The sequence below is a fragment of the Amphiprion ocellaris genome, chromosome 11, assembly GCF_022539595.1.
Source record: "Amphiprion ocellaris isolate individual 3 ecotype Okinawa chromosome 11, ASM2253959v1, whole genome shotgun sequence".
Taxonomy (NCBI): Eukaryota; Metazoa; Chordata; class Actinopteri; family Pomacentridae; genus Amphiprion; species Amphiprion ocellaris.
In genome coordinates, this window is record NC_072776.1 from 26,376,846 (window position 1) to 26,403,833 (window position 26,988).

The 26,988-nt window shown below is 38.1% G+C and overlaps 2 protein-coding genes and 1 long non-coding RNA gene across 4 annotated transcripts in view; 1 reads left to right on the plus strand and 2 right to left on the minus strand.

The window, feature by feature from the left end:
* LOC129350051 (uncharacterized) overlaps positions 1 to 5,836 on the plus strand; it is a 107,178-nt gene extending 101,342 nt beyond the window's left edge. Inside the window, exon 3 of the long non-coding RNA XR_008603264.1 lies at positions 5,693 to 5,836. This is a non-coding gene — a long non-coding RNA (uncharacterized LOC129350051). The remainder of the gene's footprint in view (positions 1 to 5,692) is intronic.
* On the minus strand, positions 298 to 15,660 carry si:dkey-3d4.3 (leucine-zipper-like transcriptional regulator 1 homolog). Its single transcript, XM_023298996.3, has 8 exons — positions 15,591 to 15,660; positions 8,527 to 8,719; positions 7,422 to 7,504; positions 7,235 to 7,313; positions 6,154 to 6,200; positions 5,444 to 5,564; positions 4,772 to 4,961; positions 298 to 2,740 (listed from the first exon to the last, which is right to left on the minus strand). The coding sequence occupies exons 2-8, from the start codon at positions 8,693 to 8,695 to the stop codon at positions 2,101 to 2,103; spliced, it is 1,329 nt and encodes a 442-aa protein (XP_023154764.2). The 5' UTR covers positions 8,696 to 8,719; positions 15,591 to 15,660; the 3' UTR covers positions 298 to 2,100.
* A 3,836-nt stretch (positions 15,661 to 19,496) lies between these two features.
* slc10a2 (solute carrier family 10 member 2) lies at positions 19,497 to 25,273 on the minus strand. 2 transcript variants are annotated; one of them, XM_023299118.3, is made up of 7 exons: positions 25,236 to 25,273; positions 23,339 to 23,902; positions 22,652 to 22,770; positions 22,282 to 22,370; positions 21,980 to 22,155; positions 21,622 to 21,779; positions 19,497 to 20,951 (listed from the first exon to the last, which is right to left on the minus strand). In XM_023299118.3, exons 1-7 carry the CDS (start codon positions 25,256 to 25,258, stop codon positions 20,764 to 20,766), a joined length of 1,317 nt encoding a protein of 438 aa, XP_023154886.2. In that variant the 5' UTR covers positions 25,259 to 25,273; the 3' UTR covers positions 19,497 to 20,763. The 2 variants fall into 2 exon arrangements, with proteins under 2 accessions (XP_023154886.2, XP_054870895.1); XM_055014920.1 differs by having other exon boundaries at positions 20,814 to 20,951; positions 21,622 to 21,805.
* Positions 25,274 to 26,988: the final 1,715 nt, after the last annotated feature.

Sequence of the window (26,988 nt, forward strand, 5' to 3'; positions counted from 1 at the left end):
ACATCAAATGGCAGCATTTATGTTTAATATTGTACATGGTCCCTTTTTAAATAAACTGATTAATAATAATGTATTAGGTGGTGACACAGAAATGATATAAATATGTTTTTATGTTTGGTCCCTTTACGTTGCTGGTACTGCAGCTGATAGAACACTGATTAGACAACTGATTATTCTAATGGTATTTATCAGAGAATATTCAGTTAGTAACATTAATTTCACTTTAATTTGGCCACAAAGTAAAGTGAGGTTCTGCATTATGGGACAGTGTCAGATTAAATGCACTTCAATACAGTATCATGTTTAAATATACAAAATTGAAAGTTTAATAGTTTTATTGTGCACCTGTCAGTTATCAATGATCAGCTACATTGATCAGTAAAATAAACACATTACACACATTTAACAGGATTCTACCAGCATTCCTGTCCTGCATCATTTGCAGTAGCAGCATTTTACTGTCATATATTTTATATTCCTTGTTGTTCTCCCTTAAAACAACCTGCTGACTGAAGCAGCTGCACACCATTCATTTTGTGCACAAGAATATTCACGTGTTCAATGTCCCCTTTTGTGTGGATGAGTTTGAAGCAGAAAGTCTGAGTTGACACAGCAAGTTGAAAACCACTTTCATTGATACCTGTTAACTCTGACTGAGGTTTTAAGTTTTGTCCAGCAGACTTCCACAAAGAAAGCCTGGCAATGCTGAACTTGCTTCGGTGTACAGCCCCCTGGATTTTCTTTTAATCTGTCACCTTTCTCTATACAGTATTTCAAAATTCACCCAAGTGTCTTTTATCATTAGAGCCTAAGGCTGTTCATTATGGCTTTGCAGCTACAGAGCTGCTACTGACTGAAATAGAGTTGGGAGAGTTTTGCCAAGTGGAAATTGGAATAAAGGGAGCCAAGGGGTTAAGGGTTATCAAGAATAACTTTTGAACTGGCAAGTCCTTCATATCCTGTAAAGGTCCAGTTGATGTAAATTCTGTCCATGTCCACAAGGGTCCCAATGGAGTTCTGTGCTGACATCCACAGGCAGCCCAAAATTTACAACTGTCTGCCTGCCCTGCATCCATCTGAGTTTTAATGCAGTAATGCATATATTTAGCCATCCAGCAATTGTGAGGTAAATATGGATTACTGGGGGACATTATGCTAATCTACTCAGATAAAGCAGCACAATCCAGAATATTAAAGTGCAAGTCACAGCATTATACATACTACATTAAGTGCCAATCCTTGAGGTAAATATGATAAAACCACTGCTTTTCCTGAGACCCAATGCTTGTTGACACTGATTAGTTGTCAGCCATATCAAAGGGAGTTTAGATGTGTTCCATGTGGTCTATCAGTTTTCTTTAAGTATTAATATTCTGATAATGTAAGCCTTTTTCAAAACTAACTTCATGTGAAAATCAAGCATTGGTATATATTTTTAAAATTTCCATCAAAAAAGGGAAAGTTGGAAGTGAAATCTTCAAAGCCTCTTTGTTCCCATAAATTTTTCGCAGTTCAAGTCAATTTTTGTTCAGAAATATACCTGAAAACAAGCAATATACTTTAGAATGCTGAGTAGTTGCTAGTCGTGGGGTAATACCTTGCACTGGGCATGCCAATGGCTGAGCCTGGCCTTTTCAGGACCATCAGACAAAATGTTAGGCCCTGACACCCTCATATGTGATTTAGGATATACTGTAGGCATTATTACCACCTCTAAAACTGCTGTCAATCTGGAAGCTTGTGGGGTTAAAGTATGGCAAAGACTTTCAATACGAGGCAATACATAGGAACTGAACATGTTGTTTTTACCATTTCCTTTGTACATTTCTGTACGCATAAATGGCAGAACACATTCAGCACACTATTCTAAGGACATTGTATAATAACTCCAGTGTGCTAACAGATACACAGATAATTGTTAACTCAAAATTTTATTGCTTGTGTTAATGCAGCATTTTAGTTAGTTATAAAAATATGTCAAGCTATATTTTCATACATAGAAAGTGAGTAAACATTTAAACATAGGATTTGTTACAGTTAAAGTGATAACACTGTTTTTATGCTTCTCTTTTAGAGACCAAGTTTGTTCATCATAGGCTGTTATGAGTCAGTTAGGGTCATTTGCCATATGGAGATAGGACTGTGTCTGGTGCAAGGTCTTCCCCCCAGAACCAGTAGCAGATCGGGCAGATGATGGGCAATATCTTCATTCTCTTCCTGAAGCAGGTCCTCCTCAGTGCAGCTCCACTGTTTCTGGAAAGCTTTGTTCTCAAAGGTCAAACAGCTTCCTATCCACTGTGCATCTTTTCCCATCAAAACGTCTTTACTTATGTTCACTTCAGAAGAATTTTTGAGTGTTTTGCTGTGGTAGCACTTGTCTGGACTGAACGTCTCCAGCTCTATAGCAGCCTCTGACCCCAGAAAACTGAGTGGGGCAGGGAAACATTTGTTCTTAAAGGGCCTGTGCTTCCAATTTGGAGAACTGGGCTGCAGTCTGGAGCTGGAGCAGGGGCTGCTGGTGGTAGACTTGTAGCTGGGACCGAGCCCAACACAGCAGTGGTGAATCTTGTCTGGAGGGTTGGAGCCTGGGAATGTGGCAACCTGACTCCAGGTCTGACTAGTGAAGCTGTATCGCCACAGGCAATTCTTTGGAGAGTTTTGGGTCTCGCCTCCCCCAAAAAGAAGCATACTGTCCTTATAGGCCACAGCTGAGTGGCCTATCAGTCTGGGAGGACCGGACCTGAGGAAAACAACCACAGGTGGCGTTACCAAGAAGGAACACACAACACAATGTCTATTGTGTGAATTGACCTTTTTGTCTGATCTCCAGCTGTGACCATGATGTAGTGAAAATTCCAATGTTATACTGAACACATACAACCAATACAATAGTTGTACTGCCAATTTTGTCAATTTTGTAAAGCAACGTCTTAGGGACGTGGGTATGCATGTGGGCAGGAGGATGGGTGGGCGTGTGATTGCATAAGTGTGGGTGTTCTTAAATTATTTTCTATTTTCCAATTTTTTTTCTACTGTAAAGTTTGTTTAATTGCTTTAAATTGGATCCTGGAAAAACACTGTCTCATCTTGCCTGCACTACTGTTGTATGTACAGCTAAATGACAATAAAGCTTGACTTGATTTGATTTGAAGAAAGAACTGCAAATGCATGATGATTCTAAAGATATCCGAATTGAACAAATATCCTAATTTGTGCTTCATTTGTTACCACAGATTACAATATCCATTTTCACAGGTACATAGCTTCACACAATCTCTTCATGTGAGCCTGTATTACTCAGTGTCAGGTTATGTGCCAGTTGAAAAGTGATCCCTGCCTTTTCAGCAGGTGTGGAAGCATTTTCATTACCAAGCTCTCAGTGGTTTAGGGCCCAAGTATATCAGTGACCTCCTTTTACCATGTGAACCATCTAAATCACTCAGGTCCTCTGGTACAGGTCTGCTCTGTCTCTCAGAGTCAGAACCAAAATGGAGAAGCAGCTTTCAGTTTCTATGCGCCACATATCTGGAACAAACTTCCAGAAAATTGCAGGTCTGCTGAAACCCTCTGTTCATTTAAATCAAGGTTAAAGACTTATTTATTTACTGTTGTCTTTGATTAATGACTGCCTTAATACCAGCACTGCACTGTCACTCTTAACACTGCACTGTAACTTTTAAAGTGATTTTATTATATTTTGCTTTTATCTGAGTTTTAATTTCTTAGTTTTTATGATTATAAAATTTCATGTTGATTTTATTGCCCAAATTATGTTTTATTTCTATGATTTTAATGCATACTTTTAATGTCTACCTTTAAAATCATCTTTGTTATTTATTTTCTTTGCCATTGTAAAGCACTTTGAATTGCCTTGCGCATGAATTGCGCATATAAATGCTAAATGCATTAATGCTAAAACTTGCCTTGCCATCTCTGGGATAAAATTGTTTTGCTATCATTATAATGTGGACACATTTTGATAAAGAGCTTCAGCAGACTGCTTCACACAGTTTTTTTTCTAGTGTGGCTATGAAATTAATAAATTTAACATTTAAGTAAATCGTGCTAATATACAAGCTTACATAGAGAACAGAGGGAGCAGGTCACTGACATGTCAGAGGGTGTTTATTTTTACATCTCTACTCTGAGACATTTTAGGAGCAAAATAAACAGGCAATAACCAGTGACAAACCTAAAGAACCAATTCTTTTAACTTGCAGAGTGCAATTATACAAACTGCCACTGTATAGTGTACAGTAGCTTTACAGTGTTTGAGGAGAGGAAAGTTAATGTGCTGAAGCAAAAGTGTGTGGGAAATGTGAGTGGGGAGAGGTGGAGACTTCATCAATTGCATATTTTAAAGGAAAACAACTGTGTTACTTTGGGGAAATGAAATGGAAAAAAATCTCTCTCTCTCTCTCTCTCTCTCTCTCTCTATATATATATATATATATATATATATATATATATTTTTTTTTTTTTTTTTTTTTAAATATTAGATTTTCGTGATTTAATCAATGACCAGACAGAGACTTTAAGCAATACTATTTTCATAAGGAAAGAGGAATTTTCAAGCTAATAAATCTTTGTGAAAAACACTGGTCTTGTGTTTTGAAAGAGATGGCTTTCACATTTTGAAGACACTAAGAATTCTCTTGAAACATAGCCAAACGTAAATACAACATGCTGATGTCCCTTTGCAAGTTCAGTATTACATTTTACTGCACTACTAGCAGTTTCCAAAAGACAAACTAACACATTAATCACTCACCTGTTTTTGAGGGAACTCCATGTCTGGCTGGTGGAATTCCACCTCCAGAAGTCTCTCTGCTCCCGCAAGCCTTTTAAGCCCCCAAACAGGTACATGCAGCCCAGACAGGCAATGGCCGAGTGACTGTGTCTAGGTCCTGGCCCTAACGAGTCCTGCTCAGAACCACTCAGCAGGGACCAAGCCATGGTATCTATCATACATGTAGATACACACATGCATCAGCAATGACTGCACGTACTGCAGCTTGCACTGTACATTCACAGTGCCAGAGCTCAAATGAAATAAAGGCTGAGTTACAACATGTTAACATAGAGCTTTCAGACGTTGTTGCCTTCTGTGTGCAGACGTGCGAGAAATTCTCTGTAAAAATGCTTGTCGACAGTTCAAAAGGTTCTTCTACCTAACTTTGCATGAATTCCCACATTATTTGTACAATAGAATGTATGCACTCCACCGTATTGCGTCAAAGGCTAATTTACACAGTTCCATCCTTACATCTGTTTTGTTTTAATTAGTGCAAGTGGAATCAAGCATATTTTAAAAGCCTGGATGGACAGGTAGTTTACGTGAAAGAAAAATGGGTCAAACTGCAGAGAGGCTGTTGTAAAGTGGATTTTCCCAATTTTTCATTGGTGTATTGTCACATGGTCACAAAAGAAAATCTAAACTTACCAAAATCCAACCTCCAAAAGTCCTGTGAGGATCCTTTCATGTCTATGAAACCTCCATACATCAGCATAGCAGAGCCAATCACCACAGCACTGTGTCCTTTTCTGTTGGTAGGCATTTGGGTCTACACACAGAAACAAATACACACATGAAATGGCAGGCTGTTAACTACAAATTATTATTTCTGTGAACTTTAAACTAACCTCACAATTTTATTAAAATTTTTCATGTCTCTGTATTTGTCTCATTTAGGTTCCGCGGAGCCCACGAAAGACTACATCTGATGTGACTGGGTTTGAGACAGCTGGGAGCAAACAAACTTCTGCATTGCATTTTCTCAGAGCCCAAGTTCCTCTTTTGGTTTCTATCAATACCTGTTAACTGTATTTTCTACCAGTTTAGATACATCTGTAAATGTCTTTTGATTCAATAAATGTGTTTTTTCTAGAATATATTGTACGTTAGCAACATTTCTTACTAATTCTATGGCATTTAAATTTCTTAATGACATACGTCACACACTTATCTGTGAAGATTACAGTATTGTTCAGTGAAATCCAGGGTTAGCTATCACTACTGACAATAACAGGGCAGTTGCTAATCTTCAAGGATTGTTGTCCGTAAGAATACGAACAATGAAACTTGGCAAGAGCAAGAGGAGCAAACCGTTTTCTCATATCACGAAATATTATCTGAATGAAAGCACTGAGTACCTGAGAACCGCTGGTCTTTCCCTGGCAGTGCACCCACTTCTGTTTTGCTGAAACACACACAATGAAAGAAAATAAAAGTAGAGCTGTAGTTAAAGAGAAAAAAAATATTTAAAAAATGGTCATGATAGTCCTCAGAGAATATATAACTCATCAGTTGAAAAAATAAAAAAAGCCAGTCCGTGTCCCATGGGTCAAAGCTGTTTTGGCAGCACAAGCAGGACAACATTAGGCAATATTGTGGCGGATCGGTGATTGTCAGATAGTATATAAAATAACAAATTTTTAATTTAGACTACAGTACAGAATTTAAGCTACAAAACAAATGCTACATGTAGCTGTTTTGGTCCAAAGTTAAGACAAAAAAGCTTAACTAATAAAAATGTATAAGCACAGTGGTAAGTAGGGTTACATGAACACATTTTTATGGCTTTTTTGTGAACATAAACACAGAAAACAATTTTTTTCCATCTTGTTGTAAAACACTGTTTGGTGGAAATAATAATTAAATGAACCAATGTCAAGTACAAGACATACTGCCAGAACAATATATTAAGTGATAGCCATAAATATTTCTAAAAGCAATAATTATAAATTAAAAAAAAAAAAAAAAGTAAAATATGGGGGCAAGGATTTGAAACAAAGTACGAGAGAGAATTAAAGCCATGTTGAAACAGGGACACAGCTCAGCTAGCCAAACTAAACCACACAGGAACCAACAAGTTGTGGAATTTTTAGAGTATGAAGTATATCCTAATAATATGTTTCAGCTCCAGGTAGCTTTGTCAGAGTTACTTCCAATGACTGGCTTATTTGCTAGCATAAATTATATTTTCCTATGTTCCTGCTAATTATGAAGGCAGTGCAAATTCATCTTTGAAAGAGTGTGACTGCTTTTACAGGTTTCACAATCAGTTGTGACCTACAGTAGTGCATAATTTCACAGGAACTTGGAGGTGCGAGATGGGAATCAACATGTAACGACAAGTTGAATTTTTAAAGCCAGAGAGTGTGCTGACAATACCTTGAGGACAGACTGCCAGTTTAAGTTTTACCATGTATGCGCCTCCACAATTAAACTCACCAATGTCAAATACCCAGAGAGCACATCTACACTTAGTGTATGCAGAATCCAACAGGCCTCCAAACACATATAGGAAACCCTGAAAAGGTAGACAGTGTCATATTAGTAGAGACATAAGCACTGCAAGGTAATTTATATATAAAAAAGTGCATCAAAAATGCAAAAAGAGTTTCTTATAAGTTTTTACCTCATGAGCCACCATAGAATGTTCCTCTAGCTCTTCTGGTGCAGCTTCACTGGTACAGTTCAACTCTGTCCATTCGTTATACACTATAATATGAAACACAGCTGTTTGATTACCAAAGGATCACACTGTGGCAAGCCATTCTATCTGATGCAACTCATTCTCCTCTGTTGTCTCGCTGAAGGAAAAGCATATAAAGTAGAGCAGATGTCCATATATACAATATTGGTTAAAATGTTGGTTTCAGCTTGTAAACAAGAGGGGTGGGGTGGGGGGGTTACAAGATTATTGAGCACTTACTTGATGTGAAAATAAAACACATAGGAGGCATGTTTGTTTCCGATTGAATGGTTACGGGCCACTAAAGGTATAAAAACGTGGATGCAAATATCCAAGTTAGTCATGAAAAAGTTAACAGGATATTAGTTGAAAGCGATCTGACAGCAGACCAATCAGGAAGTCACGTCTGACAGCTAGACACAAGCAGGAGGAAGCCATGCATGTTATTAACTGTTTCGGTGTCCTGTGTGAACTTTTGCAAAACATTTATAATGACATTGTTGTAATTTAGTATTACTGAGAAGATCTTATCAGCACTTCTGATCCAGTACTACCAAATGGTCTGCTGACCATGATAGTACTGTGCTTGATTGGCCAACCAATTTATGTGCCCTGAACCCCATAGTACTCTGTATGTGACAAGCTGAAGGCTGCTGTCAAAGCAACCTGGGCTTCACTAACACTTCAGCAGGGCCACAGGCTAACTACCTCCATGTCACACCGCACTGATGCAGTGATTTGTAATGAAAAAGCCCATCCAAGTGTTGACTGTATAAATGAACAGACTTCTCAAAGTTTAACATTTCTGTTCTTATGAATCCTTTTTTTGACTGATCTTATAATATTCCAAAATTTTAAGATACTGGATTTTGGATTTTCATGAGCTATAAGCCATAATCATCAACATTAAAATAAAGCATGCAGTATTTCACTCTTTTTTAAATTAAATTACAAAAAAAGAAAATTTAACATGATTTTGAAATATTTTGAGCAACAACATACAGTTTAATGTTAGCGTTTTAATGAATTGATTAGCTGAGGCTCTTACCCACGCTGTACTTCCAGAAGTCCCTGAGACATCTGCTCTCTCTGCCTCCCAGGATATAGACATATCCATCGTAACTGCAGCATACATGCTTGTAGCGGTCACATGGAGACCGACTACTCTGGGGGAGCTGTGTCCACAGACTTGGATTACTTTGATTCATAACTGGCATCTTCCAAGCTCACTGGACCATTTTCTAAAAGAAATAATATGAAAGTGTTTAGAAAGGACATAAAATGTACCCATAGCAGCTTCTCTAGAGACAAAACAAAGTTATAAACAAAGCAAATAAGTCCCTCCAAACAGATGGGTTGCCTTTTATGTGTTTCATCATGCAGTAGTGCGGAGGAGGAAACAATTTGGTTAGGAGTGCATGTCTTTTATATATACTGCTCCTTGTGTAGGTACCTACACTACAATCCCTTTGATTGAAGCACTTGGATAGTGCAAATTAACAACTACTTGTCAATTACTGCAAAAACATGGGTCTAATTTCTATCTGTGTGATCTCCAGATCAAGAATGGAAGTTCCTGTGGTAGAAATAAAGGCTGCACTACAGGAAGCGTGGCCCGTATCACACTACAAGATAAAGGAAAAACCACAAACAACAAAGTGAACAAAAATAATAGAATGACACTTTAAAAAGTGTACTAGAAAAAGAAAAATGCATAGCTGAATACTTCAGAGTTTAACACACAGTATTACAGGAAACGCACAGTGCCTTATCTTAAATATATGGTATCTCTGCTAACTATTTTATTACATTTATATGGAACCAAGGTTAACAAGCAGAGTGACGACACCACACCGCAATATATTTTGGGCAGTATTTAAAGGGGTATTTAACTGCCTTTGCACATTATTATCAGGTTAGTCATCATGGTTAGAGTAACTCAGACTTTGAAAACAGTCTTCTCAACCTGTGGATGAGCTTTGTGTAACAAAACAATCAAAGACCACGTTTTACAACCCATTTCTAATAAACTAATGTTAGGATACCTCAGGTTCTGATACTGTGAGCCTGATTATTCATTTTTTGAAAATCTGTCTTTGGCAAGTCTCTGAACTTTACACAAGAAATAGTCGAAATATCAATCTAACAAACTGATAAGTAAATTTGTGTCAAGTCTTGCCTGATTACAGGTCAAATGACTGGTTTATCATCACACCATACATTTATTTTCAATGCTTAGTTGGATGTTATTCTATTTAAAAATGCAGAAGATAATAAGGAACAAGTCATATCTTGGTGAGAATGTGTGAAAATAGTAGTAGCAACAGAGGTTGCACTGCTGGTCACACACCAGGCTAAAATTAGTTTAATAATAACCACATGAACACATGGCAGTCTCAATATGGTCTCATCAAATTGAAGTTGTTAGAAAGTTAGACACTGACCAGCTTAACTCCTCTATAAACACTGCTACATGTTTGACTCTGGTCAGGATTTAATATACCAACAAAATATAGAAAAAAAATACCACAATGGTAGCACTACCTTTTTTCCTGCAATATGTACATGAAATCCCTGCGTTAACAGTATAAACTACAACTCTGCTGAGTAAATGTTAGTCAACGAAAGGCTTCCAAAGAAGGTGAAGGTAATGATCTGTTTTGCCTCCACATGATGAAACCCAAAATCTTCTGGATCTCTCCAGCTGATGTTGTCTACTACAAATACAACACCAGCATACTGGATGATGAGCCATTGTGGTGCAAGCAGGACAGTTGTCATGGCTGTAGAGAGCTTGGCATCTATGGGTGTTCAGATGGGACCTTGAGACTCACAGAGCACATGACTGGTGATGTGGGCCTGGGTGTCAGCGAGGAAACACGCTGCAATACTGCAGTAAAAAGACTGTGAGGTTATAAAGACTGTCAAGTATGGATCTGGGGAGAAATTTGCTAGCAGGACAGCATAAGATCAACAATTAGAAAATCGAGAAATACTATGCTTTAACGCTCAAAATTACTTGATGTAACAATTTTCATGCAGGAAAGTCACATTTTAAAATTGATTGTATGGTTTTCACTTTGACACATTTTTAATGAATGGCAGTTTTTGAGAAACAATGCTAAAAATCTGATTGACAATCATGGCAAACTTGATTACACAGAAACATTTTGGGTTTTATTTTATTAAATCTATTGAGATAAGTCGAGTTCATAGGAGAAAAATTAAGACTATAGATATGCAATGTGATTTATGGGGCACAAAACACTTCATATACACATAATATGTTGCAAAACTTGCTGAAACAAATGATTATTTTCATTACAGATGAATCTGTTAATGTTTTTAGGTAATCCATTAATCACTTGATCTATGATATACACACTTCAAAAGATTCAGTTTACTGTGTTGTAAATTAAAAAAAGCAAGCAACAGAGTGCTTCAATATCAATATAAGTCAGAAATGCCAAATGTCAGTAATTTTTAAAAATAGAGCACTTCAACAATTAGTCAGTTATCCAAACAATTGATTCATTTTCTGTCATGTGACTGATGGTAAAATGGTCTGTAAAACATTTATCACAACAACCCTAAATAAACTGAGAAAACCGATGACTCACTTCAGCAGCTGTTTACAATATTCATGAAATACAGCATGTCTAAAGCTGGGTTTAAGATGTTGCTCTGTCACTGGATGTCAACACAGTAATTTTCCATTCGGCAATATCTATGACAAGGGAAGCACATTCAGCTTTTCCACAGTGATAAAAAAGTTTTATTCTCGTTTTTCCTTGACTCCTATGTGGCCTTTCTTCTACATCTTGTCAAACTGCTACATGAGCAAACAGCTGTGAGGTTGTGTCATTATAGTAACACACTTAGCCCCACTTTGTTCAAAGACCTGATTGTTATTTGTGTGAAGAGGGATTTTGCCTTGTTTGTTATTGGAGATTAAAAAAGAAGATATACGTCGCTAATAGGACAAACTAAGAATAACAAAACAAATATCATTTTTACATTTTTTTTCCCACTGATTCCCCACAAAAAAAAATTAAAATATGTTACTTTGAAGGATGCAGCTGCGTCTCTCTACCTTTTGTCACCACTCCAAATCCAAATCTACACCCAAGTATTAGTTATCAGTCCCCGTTATTACTAATAATTGGTATACCAGTGGAGGTGGGGGGAACTATAGTGTCCTATGGGAATGTTTTGTATCTTAGGGCATTTTAAAGTTTTTACTGATTTAAATTAAGTGGATAAAGTGTGTACAGGAATTTTAAGATTTCAGTAAAATACTATTTTTAGCTAAACTATGTTATGATAAGAAAGGGATTTTTTTCTTGTATATTTCAGTGAATGCCTCCATTTCAAAAATAAACCTGGCAATTGCCTGAATTAAATAAACATGACTGTGCAACAGCCAATATGTAGGAGAGTCAACTTCAGTCACTAGGCATGGAAGAAGCTACTCAGCATTGCTTTATTTTCTCCTGATATTTCACTAAGTACATTACAAACTTCCAAGTGACTCTTATTTTTAGAACTTTATTAAAGTACTTATCAGCTCCAAAATCCTGACACATGGAAAATCTAACATGGAGATTGTGCTGCTGAGATTACACTGAGGGGAAGAAAAACAAGGGTTCTCCCAAGGTTAGTCTTGTACCTGCTTTGTTCAAAGTTGGTCACGATTGTGTACATTGTGTGTACATTGTGATTGTGTTATAATAGGCATACACAGACTATGAGGAAGTTCAGAAATTTTCCCAGTGCACTGGTTTTGTCAAGGGGAGTCTTTTTTTCAAAACCCAGTATTAATAGCCCATATACCTACATACAGATATTCAATAGCTGGTGAAATCTACAATAGCAGGTAGCAGTTGCCATCAGAACTGAACATGTGAACAGTCACACTCAATGAGTATTGAGCACTTAAGACATGTATCAGCACTGCTTGCTGAATCAGGAATACAAAGAAAACCCAAGGCCAATGGTGCAGAGAACCTGCAAAACGAAGGAAAAGGCTTTGAAAAATGACAAATGTGAAAAATGACATATCTATTTAAGCAGCCTGAAGGTGATGATGAGAACAATGGTGAAGAGGTGAAATATCAGAGAGGAGTGTGAAGCCTAGAGGTGCTTTGTCTTGCTCACATGCTCTGTGTTAAATGTTTCTGTTACCCTTGGAGTTTCAACACCAGAGTCTCACTTTTACCATTTCCAAGGTTTAACTGTCAGACTCAGTGCTCAAACATAGAGGGAAGACTATCCTATTTTTTTTTTAATACTAGTCATTGATTCATATTCACGTATTAGGCTATAAGGCATATGATATTTGAAAGTCAGTTCAGTAATAAAAATTATTTGTTAAAAACTCTAATATCGAAACAAACGTGAACATGAAAGAGAAAAGAATGGAGGAAGCAGAAGCAGTACAGACCAAATCAGAGGTGAATTACTGACGGTTACTGTGTGAATTCAATTACACCACAATACATCATTCATTTGATAAGGTTGGACATCATTCAAGTTTATTGTTGCTTAACAAGAAATGGAGTAACAAGCAACAATTTTGCAAAAATGCTAAAAAAAATGAGGCCATTAGTCAAATTAGATGCTCGGTGATCAGTACAATAATTCTTTTTGTAAATCTAATAATTGACTGACTGACAGATGTATTGTGTCAGTTCAAATTCGGTGTATCAAATTGCACTGCTTGACAGAAAATGCCCAAGTTGGTCTTTGTTGCAAGTCCACCCCTGCTTATAAATGATGAAGAGTTAGCTACAACAGGACGTTACTATGAAAATCCGAGTTGATTTGATGAGTCACAAAAAACTGATGTTGCTACAATGTCACCATTTCAGTGGAGAGTCCAGTGGCAGTACAGCTCAGTTTACCACACTAGGGAAAGTAAAAGGGCTACGCAAAGTGTATGCAAGAACATTTTGTATTCACTTAGAATCCTATCATGTCAAAATGTTACTGTACTGTCTCTGTGTACATGCCCAGTCACCCAGGTCCTGGTAATCCTATGAGTTTTAGGAGAAAGCAGCTGGATGCCTCTTTTCGGTTTGGACGTTGAAACATCTAGAGCAGGGGTGTCAAACATACAGCCCACGGGCCAAAACCGGCCCACCAGATCATCTAATCCGCAGGATGACTTTGCAAAGCATAAAAAAGACAGAGGAGACACTAACTGCAAATTGTAAATTTGTAAAACTGTAAGTTTGGAACAATTGGTTTTGATCATACAGTAAGATACTATAATGTTCAGTTCCAGATACCTGTGACTAAATGTTTTCTGGCTTTGTAGATACACTGTGATCTGTAAGCTGTAATGTGTAAATGATAAACTGAGGCATAATGTTGTTTGTAAGAAGGTAGTTCATTAAATGTGAACATTTTCAGAATGTACTTTTATGCACTGAAACACGGGAAAATTTGGACTTGTGGTTAAGTATAGGTTTTTATGCTGTGATTTTACTGGTCCAGCCCACTGGAGATCAGTCTGGCCTGTATGTGGCCCCTGAACTAAGATGAGTTTTTGACTTCTCGTTTGTCACCCAAACAAGAAGTCCAGTTGCTTTTTTACTAAAGCTCTTGGCATTACTGCAGTGTGTTCATTCCTAACAGGATTATGTGTTTGCTATGATATGTGGAGCCTCTAATAAATAATGTAACAGTGAAATACTAAATAACACCTAACGTTTTCAGCTGACAAACAGAACTATGTTCCTCTAGTTGTACAGCTACCATTAATAACCTCACAGCTTTACTACCGTTTAGTTTACTGGCTCCTTTCCATTATATTTCAACAGCGAGGTTAGGGCACACTGTACATTTCTCCCAGGCAGTCTACTAACGCAACTCCCTTGTGGAGATGTGATGTTCGCAAACGAGTTACGGGAGACTGGAGCGGAGCCACATTTACTGTTTTATCAGGGGGAAAGAGGTATTAGCAAAGGGGGGAAAAAACCATAAAATGAGCCAGAGTCAAAGGAAACGTAGCTTCATTTGGACACACTTTTCTGGGAACAACATGCAAGTTAGAGCACAGTGCAATATTTGTCAGAAAACATCTCTTTCAAGTCTGAGTCAACAAACAATATACCGCCATATATCATAGATATAAACAATAACAAAAACAACGTAAACCACAGAAGAACATTTATCAATACAGAAAAATAATAAATAATATTAATAGTAAATAAAAATAAAGCCGTTTAAAATATAAATAAAACTCAATAGAGTTTTGATTATTCTGATCCATATCGTGTCTTGTAACTGCTACCAGTGATTGTTTCCTTGATAAAAACAGTTACCCCTTTTTGACTTCTGAAATAAACAACGAGCCAGTCTTTTGAGCGGCTCTTTGAAAGAAACGGCTCCTCAAGATTGACTCCCTCTAAAGAGCCAGAAATCCCATAATGTCTTCAGCTGACACACACAGAACAATGTTCCTCTAGTTGTACAGCTAACATTAATAACTACACACCGTACTGCCGTTTAGTTTACTGGCTCCTTTCCATTATATTTCAACAGTGAAGTTAGGGCACGTTGTACTTTTCTCCCAGGCAGTCTACTAACGTAACTCCCTTCAACATGAGCGAATGTTCGCCTAGAAACACACGATGAAGCGTCTTCTTATTATAGTAACGTCTATTATCGACAGTTAGCTAACCAAAGTCATCATTAGCTGTTCGACTTATCACCTGGTGGTGGTGGGAATGCCATGACAACCACCTCAGGACAAATGGCCCGTTAATTCACGGTTCTGTTTCCGGCTAAAACCCAACCATGTACTTTTTAAAGAGTGTACTTGATATAATAAATGCAGCTAACCAAGTAATTTATATCCGTCAGTATGTCATTCTGTCAAATTAAAGCACGAACATCGACAAGAGCAATAACGGAGAAGTAGCAGAAGAGGAGGAAATGGTGAGATGCACTTTCATGAAACTTCTTCACGATTGTAACGGTTTTGGATCCAAAAAAGACAACGTGTCTTTCGAAACCAAATAGTTTCAGCTTCAAAACAGTGTGACAAGCATTTCAGGTGAGAATAAAATAACTTGCTGTAACGTTTAAGACTTGTTTATTACTTACGTGAAACCCGCAGCGCCTCTTCGTCCCACTGTTGCCTCTCTGGAAACGGCTGCTGCTGCGTTCACGGTCGCTTCGTAAACTGCCCCGCCCGGGTTACGAGGGCGTGAAAACAAAAGGAAGTATTGCTAATATCGGAGACTTTGAATTGTGAAACAGTTTACATAAGCATTACCATACCTTAGCTCCCAACGTGATACGATTCTATGAACAATAAAATCCTGACTACAATATACAGAAAAAAATACAGAATAATCAACAACTGATGAATCCATCACAAACAATTGCCAGAACCCATTATGCAGTGTTATAAAAAAAAAAAGCAGAAAACACTTGCAGAATTCACACAAATAGATTATGCTTCATATTATTCAGTTTATTTCACTACACTTTGTTTTTCAGATATGCCTGCATAAACCCAATACAATTACTGCACGCTGATCCATTTAAAGGCATGCATATCGAAATGAAATCAGCTTTAATAAGGCAAATATGGCTCAGAAGAGAAGAAACATTTCAAACACTGACACAGCATATATCTGTGATTTCTTAACAAACCAAAAACATTTGAAAGAAAAATAAAGGCACTTATCAAAACCTTAACAAAATCTTATCAAAACCTTATCTGCGCAGCACTGTTCACACTGATGGTACCTTGTGCAAAAATAAAGAATCATAAAAATGCAATAACAGTGATGAAAGGAAGCAACTAAATTCAACTGAGAAATCCCCTGCTACCATTTGGTCCCCAAGATCCCCATTTGTGTTTCTGATGAGCCCACAACTTAATTGAAGGCACGTGTGGTTATCACTGAATTCTTTTCTTTTGCTTGCAGGTCTTTTCTGGCTCAGAATGAACCGGACAGTAAACATGATCAGTTTACCTACAGTAAAGACAATGACTGTGTGTTTAGGGTTCTTATCATTTTAGTGATAATGACCATTTTAGTATTAATGATTTTCCTTTGATATTAGGTCAGACCTCTTTGGAGGGTGCCAAAAATCCTTCTATGCAGGACAAACCCTGCCTTATAATTCGCCAGCACTGCTTCAGTGTTACAGAGGGTTGCAAGGGTAGAATCTGCAGCAGAAGGTTTTTCCAGGTGTTGATGTATGGAAACAGTTTGTTGGTGAATTTGCGAGTGAAGGTGTCAATGACTGTGTCAGTGTCTGGATCGGAGAAGGACAGCTTCCTTTGGTGAAATTCCAGTTGCACACTCACTTCATCAAGGAAACGCCCATTAACTGGGGATGTGGGGTGCTCATCAGCTATTTCTCCCGAGGCCCCAGGTGACTGCCTTACTGAAACAACAACTGACAGCACACTGCTGTGAGTACAGACTTCACCTCCATTGCAAACAGAATTCCTCAAGGCAGTGACATGCACATCATGTTTGACTCAGGTGCCACTATTTCATTTATTAGTGACAAGACAAGAATGTCAATCCCCTCTTTAAGCACAGAGGCCCCTAAAAGAATAAGATCATCATATCAGAAACTGTTATTGGTGATAGTTTGGACACTTTAGACACGATAGACATCACCTTTACACTCGCATCTCAGACATTGCAGCATGAGGTGCACGTTATCAGAAAGATTAGGCTGTGACTTCTACACTGCTTATGGTGTGATTCTGGACACCGTGCCACATTGGTGATGACATTTTGCCCCTGTTTTTCCTGTTGTAGACTTCAAATCACAAGTGCAGTCACCTCCATCAGATAATGCAGCAACAACTTGGGACATGTCACTTCTGAATGTCACTTCTGACAGCATATCATTCAAACACAAACAGCTGATCCTGACCTGCAAATAATCATGAACTGGGTGTTGACTGACAGTAGACCACCACTGTCTCACATTAAAACGAGACAGTACTGGAGAGAGTTCCCAAAACTCGCCATTGCCGATGGTCTCCTGTGCCACAAAACTAGACCCCCACCAGGTGACGTTGTTTTACAGACTGTAGTCCCCAGTAGCTTACAGAAGGAAGTTTTTCACACTTTACATGGGCATTCACGGTCTGGTCACTTCAGTGCACAAAAGACACTGCAAAGTGCTCAAGTCAGATGCTATTGGCCTCACGTGACATAAATCAGTGGTGTCTTGAATGCACCGCCTGTGAAGTTTGGAAAGCCCCAATACACCACCAGCAGGCTCCCATGCAAAACATTGTCACGTCCATGCCTTTAGAGAAAATTGCAGCAGGCCTGAGTTAACTGCCATTTACACACCATGGCAACTGGTATGTGCTTGTTGTGATGAACTGTTTTACCAAGTAACTGAGCTTGTATGCACTAACTGATCAATGAGCAATTACTGTGGCTAAATGTTTGTTTGAGGACTACATAAGCCACCACGGTGTGCCTCACAGCTTGCACACTGACCAAGGTGGTCAGTTTGATTCTTTTCAAAGAACTTTGTTCCCTGCTGGGAATACACAAAACAAAGACATCTCCCTATCATGCTGTGTCACATGGCATAGTTGAAAGAACAAATCAAACCAGTAAGGATCAGTTGGCAAAATATTTCTACACCAGAGGAGGAGAATGGGATGAGCACCTGCGACAGGTTGAATTGGCATACAACACACGCATCCACTCCTCCACCAAACAGACTCCTTTCCTCCTCACCTCTCCTCTTGGGAGGTGCACCGGGACTCTCACATGCCACCCTGTATACTCCAAGTGAATATGCCAATTCTGCTCTAATGAGGCTTTGCACTACTACTGCACTCTGTTGCTCATCACATTGAAGTTGACAAAAACAGTACTATGATCGTTACATGGAATATATGGCCTTTGAGCCAGGTGATGTCATGCGGATTGACCTGCATCTTTTGCTAGACAAAATGTGTAACCTTTGTGGACCGGCCCTTTTAAAATGCTACAATGCCTTGACTCAGGCACAAGCAACTCTGGAGCGATTATGAACTTTTAGACCAGCAAGATCCTAGAGCTATGCCTAAGGTCATTTACTATAGCTGCCTGAAACCTTATCGCTCTGCCTGGTCAGCTGACAAGAGTTCACCTTCATCTACAGGTGAAGGTGAACAGCTCACTGCTCACAGCTCACTGCATCGTCAGGGTGCAAACCCTATGTGTTCTTGGGCCCAGCCACACAAGACTGTTCTGTGAATCCAGCTAGAGCTCAGTGTACAGTCGTATCTCCTTCTCAGAGAGCCACTACTGCATTGTCACAAGTGAGAGATACAGCAGCAGCAGAATGCAGTATGTGGGTTTACAGAAATAGTGGTGAGGATAGGGGCCGCTGTTGAGGTAGCAAGAGTTGCTTTAGGTTGGAGAAGACAAAGAAGAGAGGTGAGGAGTGCGGGAGCCGGGGTGCTAGAGAGGACTTTTTGTGTTGTGTGAAGAGCAAACAATGCCATATAACTGTGTTATTCACCCAATGTCATAATTCATTTTACAACCTGACAGTAATAATGTTTTTTTTTAAAACTCCGTGTCTATATCGAGAATTGTTGCAGCCTTGCTCAGAAATATAGAATGCTTTGTAATTTATTATTCGCCCTGTTAGCTACAGTACTACTTCAACACTGTAGCTTTGTTCAATTACAGAACGATAGATAGATAGATAGATAGATAGATAGATAGATAGATAGATAGATAGATAGATAGATAGATAGATAGATAGATAGATAGATAGATAGATAGATAGATAGATAGATAGATAGTCCACAGCAGACATTCTGTTTCGCTGCAAATGTTCCCAAGGAAACACCCACAGCATTGCAAATAAATACACAAACCCATTGCAGACCACCATGATAAACAAGACTGTAAAATACTTGAAAATGTTCTCAGTACCTACAAAAAGTGCCTACTAACCCTGCAGCTGAAACACTAATGAGTACATGTGCAGTGTGCCACACACCGCAGAAGCAAAATATTTTGGATCCATGCACCAAGAAGCCAATCTTTATTAATGTTTGCAATTATGGAATTATAGTCATGTGCAAAATTCCCAGCTTTCCAACAGCAAGTGAAGGCAGCTTCACTGCACTCTGGATGAGGAGGGGCCAGTGTGCTGAGGAAGGATGTGGGTGGGGAAGAGAACTCTGGTTCAGGGAAGTGAAAGGTTCCTGTCTTACAGCTTAGTGTGTTTAGTAGCTACTGATGGCAATTACAGTATATTTGTGCTTGTGGATGTTTACAGTCACATTTTAGACCTTGAACCCTTTAATGGGATTTGCATGACTGGAAAGCACTATATTTTTAAGCCTGTACTGGTCTGTAAATGTTAGCATTTGACCACATTATAGAAGAAGGCGAAGCTGTACATTGTATATGTTTTTCATAAGAGCACACAGGTCATCCACATTTGAACAATTACAGTTGTATCTACTGAAAGTACCTGTTGACAAATATTAATATGTTGACTGAATACAAGTGATTTATTGATATGAAAACACAAATTATTACAACAATAAAGGACAAAGATATTTTCTTTTTTCTTTCTTTTTTTAAGCAAGTCAATGAATTTATTACAGTTGACACAGACAGAAATGTTTGTTTCTTTACATCTATGAAAACAAAGGAAAAGCTTTAAAAATGCTTAAAGTAAATGAGCAGAATTGCAAATACTTTCTTTTTTTTCAATCAGCTATGTCTTTAAGTTATTAAAATACAATATATATAAGTTACTGTGGACTAATAAATTAGTTGAAATGTGAATATGTATCACAAACACAGGGATATCTGTATATCCCTTTTCATCAGTTTGGAGAGACCACTAACTTATTTATTTCAAACTTCTATAAATAAAAAAAAAAAATTCTTGATACTAAAAATGTAATAAACTTTGAAAACTTTTTCATTTTTATCTATTTGAAAGACTCTTACTTTATTTTAGAATAAATTAAAGAAAAGTGGAGCCTCATATTTAAATATAATACAATTTTGCATTAAAGGACAGTGCTGGTCATTGGCCCTCCTAGAAGTTAACTGTTGGTCTTACTAGAGAATACATTAGCACAGTTTTGTTTTTGGAAGATCTTTTCCACTGATGAGTGTATATCAGCAGCTGTATGGCACAGCTGCAGCCTACAGAGTGCAGTGTGTGTTCACAATTTAGTCAGGCTGCTGTCTTCAGTATTGCTGTGGTCACTGATGTTCATTTAGAAAGTCCAAAGTCTGTTATTTGCAGGGTTGTAATCTCACAGCTTGGTGTTCTTGTCACTGTCCTTCACATCGCTGTTGCCATTTTCATTGAACTCAAAAGCATTATTTTCCAGACCAGATTCCTTTTGCTTTGCTGGTTCGATGTGATCATCTTCCAAAGATGAAGCCTCACTATCTCCATCTGCTACTCTGTTGCCAAAGTGCCTTTTGTATGCCTGATAGGCTAAAAGAGGAAAAGCACAGATTCAGAAACACTAAACAGTTTGAATTTAATCAGGTTTTAGCTGACATGATAAAAAATTTTTTTGGACATTGAAAAAAAAAAAAACCAGACACTCATTTTTACAATATTAAGGTACGGTCACAGCAAAATTTCTATTCATTTTACTGAGGAGGGGGACATGATGTATTTGCTTGTAAACAGATCCAACCTCATACTAAGTGAGTTAAAGAAGTTACAGGAAATAGCATTGGCAGGCTTGCAAGAGCTAGCTATCATCTATGACTAGCGCTATAGCGTTTCACACTGTGTAAAGTATACAGACTCTTATCACATATTTTACGGTCATATTTTACTGTGAACCTTGACCATTGTCCTTGAATGCACGGCAGCCAAGTAGCATCCCTCCTTCACTGCCACTTGGAATCTTCTTGTTCTTGCAGTTATGTAAACACCTGTACTGATTGCAGTTTCAGTGGGAAATGGCTGACACTATAACAGTAGAGTAACAAGTGCGAGCCTCTGTGACTTGAAACTGATTGCAAATTTAGACAAATTTGTATTGGGGACCTTCTGCTGGGATGTTTAGTCATGAGTTGTCTGATGACATGGAGCAGATATAGATAAATTAGTTATTATTAACTATCTGTGTGTGTGTCTGGTATCCTCTTACCTCCCACACACAGGACTGCCACGACTAGCTGGAAGATGCTGTAGATGAGGGGGAATGCAAACATGATTTCCAGCTCTTCTGGACTGAAGGAGAGCTGGACAATGGTACTGCACAGCTGGGAGTTCTGGAAGCCCGTCTCCAGTGCAATGGTTCGACATCTGAGCAGGGAAAGGCATGACAAATGCTCAGAAAAAAAAAAACAAAACAACTCAGAAGTGAGTAAAATTGGTGATTGTTTACACATATTTATTTACACAGTTTTATGATTTAACAGCATGAAAACCAGTACAAGGAAATGCATTTTTTTCTTTGGTGTGCATGATGATATGCAAGCATAACTACAATGTTGTCATCCTACCTATACCAGGGTTGTCCCACAAAGCGGGCCAGAAGGAACCCCAGGCCAAACCCAATAAAGGGGTAGATGGTACCAATTATCCATAAGGAGGGAGCGATGTTCCAGGAGGACTGGTAGAGGACTCCTCCAACCACAGCTATGGCGATAATAAGAAGAAAGCCAAGGATGGACCCCACCTGTGCACAGCAGATACTTTTACTAAACACACACCAGGAGTGTCCACTGGTTAAGTCATGCAAAGTGTGAATGTCACAGAAGCTCTCTTCATAAGATTCAGAAAAAAAAACTTAGAGGATTCCTACCTTGAGGATTTTTTTGGCGTAGATGGGCCACCTGCGCTTCACTAACATTCCAAAACCAATTGGGATGAGAAGGGCTGCTAGTGTGATACCTAGAGGTACAAAGATTCCATTTAAGCATTATAATGATTCATATTCAACCACTGCAATGCTTTTTGGACAAACATACAAAATATTTTTACAATATAATGTAACAATGGAGGCTATTAAAAAAAAAAACTATTCACTAAACGAATACAAATTTAGAATAGGTGTTCCCAAGAGGCACATACAGCAAAAAAATATCCACCATACATACAAACATGATAATGAAATTGCCTGAGACTGTTAGTCTGAAATTAAATTTCTCATCCCCTGTGAGATCTTTACTTACCAATACTGTCATATGGAATCTGGATGGTGTCACTGGATGTCCAGGTAGAGGTGTAAATGAGCAGGCACAGAGGCATCATCCCCAAGGCCAGGATAGAAGAACAGGCTGTCATACTGATACTGAGGAGCAGAGAATGTGGACAGTGTGTCAGTCAAACAATCCTCTCAGTTTTTTTTTTCAAGCATTAAATATCCTCTAGAAAGGAAAGGAAATAAAGAAGTGATATGTGTTAAGTCTACTGTATCCCATGGGAGATTTTGTTTGGCTTCAAGTGCTCATAAAGACAAAAAAGGGGGCCTGTGCAGATCTTGAGAATGATGTCTTCTCCGGTGGACGCACATATTTATACATACAGGAAGCCATTTAACAAATATTTCATCTGAGTTGCTGAGAGGGGACACAAATATTATCTTAATTCTAAAACGTGCAGGGGTCATCTGTGATTCCTAATTATGAAATGCAGAAATTAGTTTTGGTAGTGCACAGTGTCTAAATATACACAAATAAAAACCTAGATATCACATTTTGCATCTATTTCACACTCATACACAATACACAAAGCCTATTTACACAGAGAGTAGATCATCAAAAAAAGAAAAAGCATGCAGCGTGTCAGGTGTGCAGACTTTTGAAATTGCTTGAGAGATTTCAGACATCAAACCACAGTGAGCCAGTCTAGTTTCTTACCTGAGGTCCATGTCTCCATCGAGCCAGTAGCAGATAATGTTGGAGCCAGTGCCTCCAGGACAACAGCCCATAATGATGATGACGATAGCCTGCACAGGTAACACTCCAAAGGCGAGTGACAAGGCAAATGCTGTGAAGGGCATAATACCAAACTGACAGAGGAAACCAATGACAATGCCCCAGGGTCTCTTGATGTGACCCCACAGCTTATCGGCGTCCACATTGCAACCCATGGAGAACATGACCATAGCAAGCATCACGGTGAGCACTACGGCCAACACTTCGCTCAGTATTGCATTGAAGTTACTCGGAGGAACGAGGCAATCTTTGCCCGAGCAGACTGTGGCATGAGCATCACAGCTAGGAGGTACCATGGCTATTGCCTTCAACATAGACATTGTGGACAATGGTATTGAGAAATTAGTGGCCGGAAGAGTCTCCACAGAGCTTGCAGTAGATTCCACAAGACTACTCCAGTTTCTCCCTTTCCGATATCCAAGAGGATGATGGTGACAATGAGAGGGGGAGTCCAACTCACTGCTCTTTATGCCCCTGCTGTCACAGCTAAATAGATTTGGGAGGGAAAACCAGGTGAAGAAAAAATAAAAAATTAACCAATACTTAATGTTTTATGGGGTCAGTGTTCAGAAGTGCATGCACATAAAAAGAGAATCATCCTGAAATATGAAATGTGATTGCACCATGGTTCCAACATTTATGGCCTTTTAGCTCTTAAAACTTTATTGTACATGCTGTGCTATGCAGCATCAACATCATCCTACACTCCCACAAGGAGAGAAGATGCTTGCAAAGGCAGGGGACTCCACGTACATATTGTTTACACAATCCCTATAAAAATGAGCCCAGTTGGCTTCTTTTTATTGTTTTTTTTTTTTTTTTTTTTTTTTTTTGACCCCTGTGAATCACACTATGGCTGTGCTAAGAATTTCGTTTTACTCTAAAAAATGTCTTTCATGTCAAAGTGTAAGCAGGTTTTTACAACTGATCTGTACTAAATATTAAACACAAAGAATGATTTTAAAGTGTACTCTGATATAGTAAGGCAAAATGTTTGCCACATGGTTACAGAAAAGTAGGAATTGTTGGAGGGATAGTCATCAATTACCCAAGGCAGTGACTATCTTCAGAACATGGATGGGTCAATCAGTGCACAGTTATGTTTATGTAGGAGTACAGAGTTCAATTCCAAGAGGGGAGACGCTACTATAAACAGCAATTTTTTTCTAAGAAAATTCTTTTTTTTGTGTGAAAATGGACTAAAATGTGTTACTTTTGCCCTGGCATAGGGAAATTGTAGTCTAGACTGCACTTCAGCTTAGTTAGAACTGCATATCCAACTGTATAAAACTGCTGTAGACCTCCACCAGCTGTATATTTGGTTAAATGTGCCTTTGCTACGTACTGATTAATGTGAAAGTGGTGAATACTTATGCATTCAATTACTTTGTGTTTCATAGATGCATTTTTTTTTATGGACATCTTTCATAAAATCTGAGATGAGTCACCTTTATGTTGTAAAACATTAAAAGAGGGAGTGAGTATGTTATACAGATACTTTATGATAAATGTGCTGCACATACCAGAAGTGAAACAATAAAAAAAAAGTTGATGTTAAAATATGTCTTTATTTAGCTTTATCGTAAAGTTTAACAGCAGAGTTTCATTGCGTTTTGGTTTTAGGCACCAAAGTCAAGAAGAGGAACAAGAGCTACAAATAAGCACAACATTTTGTAGTCTGTTGGTAAAGAAAAAAATCCAATACTCAGGTCTGTCACTTTTCTAATGAATCAATTTTTCTATTTTTCTTTTTTTTTTTTTGCTATAAACTCCTGTTCTACCAGAAAAAAACAAAGAAAACAAACTGGAATGTTCTTACCACAGTGGGTCCAGGGAACTCATGTGTATGTCTGTGTCTGGAATGGCTAATGTATAAATTTAAAGTTAAAGGACAACCAGCCAACATGAACTGTGAACAGTGTATTTTGCTTTAAAAAAAGTGTCTCATGTTAGTGTGTAGCTGCATATACATTATAAGATGAAGTTGTGTCTCAAGATTTAAATACAAGAATAAGAAAAAGACACAGGCATGGCAATGTTCTATCAGGTTCAATGACGAACTGGACTTAACTTGCTGCAGCTGCAGTTTGTTTTATTGGTTATCAGTGCAGTTAAACACAGCCTGCCTCTTGTATGTTTTGACAAACAGGTTTTCATTCGACTAATGTAGGAACTGATAACTAATACTTTCCATTTGTCTTTGAAAAGATTCTTCGACTGACTTCTCTTCTAACATCTGAATATAAGAAAACATCAAATTTTCAGTCTGTCATGATGAGTGGAAGCTAGTAAATGTGAGGTCCTGCCTTCTTTGAATTCTCCAGAGAGGAGGGGCTATTCAAGCATACAGTATACTGCAAAATAATTATAAAATGCTGAAAATAAAAAATAGTTTCAAATAGCCAGGTTTGCAGCTTTTAAAAAAAATAGTCTTCAACCAAATGAGTGTGCATTTAGGTCCTTCAGAATTTCCGAAGAGGTGTCCTGAGGCTGCACAACTGATAATTTCAGACTATCGACAGGCCACAGCTTTCTGCCGTTACATCACCTGTTACCTGGATTTTACATTCAGTCATGTGTTCCTATATTACTCACTGTGCCATCTGCTGTTCATCGTCTGTTTGGCCAACCATTTCATCAACAGTGTAGTACAGGATTCATTCACAGGGAGTGCCTTGAAATTAATCAGAACAACGGAAGTGTTAGTTTAAATTTACAGAAACACCAAAACCATCAGGTTTGATTTCCTATATGAGGTGTCGACTTGGGCACTCAAACAATCAAAATAAATACACATATTTTCATAAAACCCTACAGCACAGAGGTTTAGAAAATAGGCTTAAAAATTATGACAGTGACTGATTACCACAAACACAGGACTCTCCTGATATTCTCCAGTTAAAGTAGAAAGTGTTAGAGTTTTAAATATAAAGCCAGCTTCCTGGATTGAGTGCCAAAAGAAAATGATGTCTCTGTTTAAATTGCATGTTTTGGATGCTGAAGATCCTACAGTTAGCAGGTCCTCAACATGATTTGTTTGGCACTGCAATGTCATCTGCTGAACTGTACCACCACAATGAAATATCAAAGTTCCACTTAGTTAGATTTGGCTGTTTACATGATAGAATGATAAGACTGACAATGTGGGACATAGACAGTCATTTGCTTAATCTTCATACTGTAACATAAAGGTGATATAAGTAATGATCCACAAATTAAATAACACTCTTTGACATAGTACACAATACAACCTAAACATGATCTCAGTCTTATGACTACTTGAATTCGAATTTAAATAGCTTCAGGTGGCACTTTGGCCACTCATTAAAAAGAAGATGATGAATGCAGCTGTTACGTTGGTTACCCAGTGGTTTAGACAGTGACAACAGGCAATAACAGACATTCTTGAAGGAGTTATTGTTGGAGAGACATGTTTCATTATGTGACTGTTCATGTGTGATTTACTGTTAACAGTGTCAATATATAGCAGGGATGATATACAGTTGAAACTGGGAAATTTATTACAAGAAAAATGTGTCTACATAGTAAACACAGGTTTCTGTGGTTAATCA

Bases quoted from the DNA above. Each gene is read 5' to 3' on its own strand.
- si:dkey-3d4.3 (XM_023298996.3), bottom strand. From the start codon at position 8,695: ATGCCAGTTATGAATCAAAGTAATCCAAGTCTGTGGACACAGCTCCCC. The intron at 7,505-8,526 runs GTAAGAGCCTCA...TTCATATTATAG, and splicing joins CTTCTGGAAGTACAGCGTGG to TGTATAACGAATGGACAGAG. The intron at 4,962-5,443 runs GTAAGTTTAGAT...CATGTATGATAG, and splicing joins CTTTTGGAGGTTGGATTTTG to ATACCATGGCTTGGTCCCTG.
- slc10a2 (XM_023299118.3), bottom strand. From the start codon at position 25,258: ATGAGTTCCCTGGACCCACTGTG. The intron at 22,371-22,651 runs GTAAGTAAAGAT...TTGTACCTCTAG, and splicing joins GATTCCATATGACAGTATTG to GTATCACACTAGCAGCCCTT. The intron at 22,156-22,281 runs GTAGGAATCCTC...TGCTGTGCACAG, and splicing joins ACGCCAAAAAAATCCTCAAG to GTGGGGTCCATCCTTGGCTT.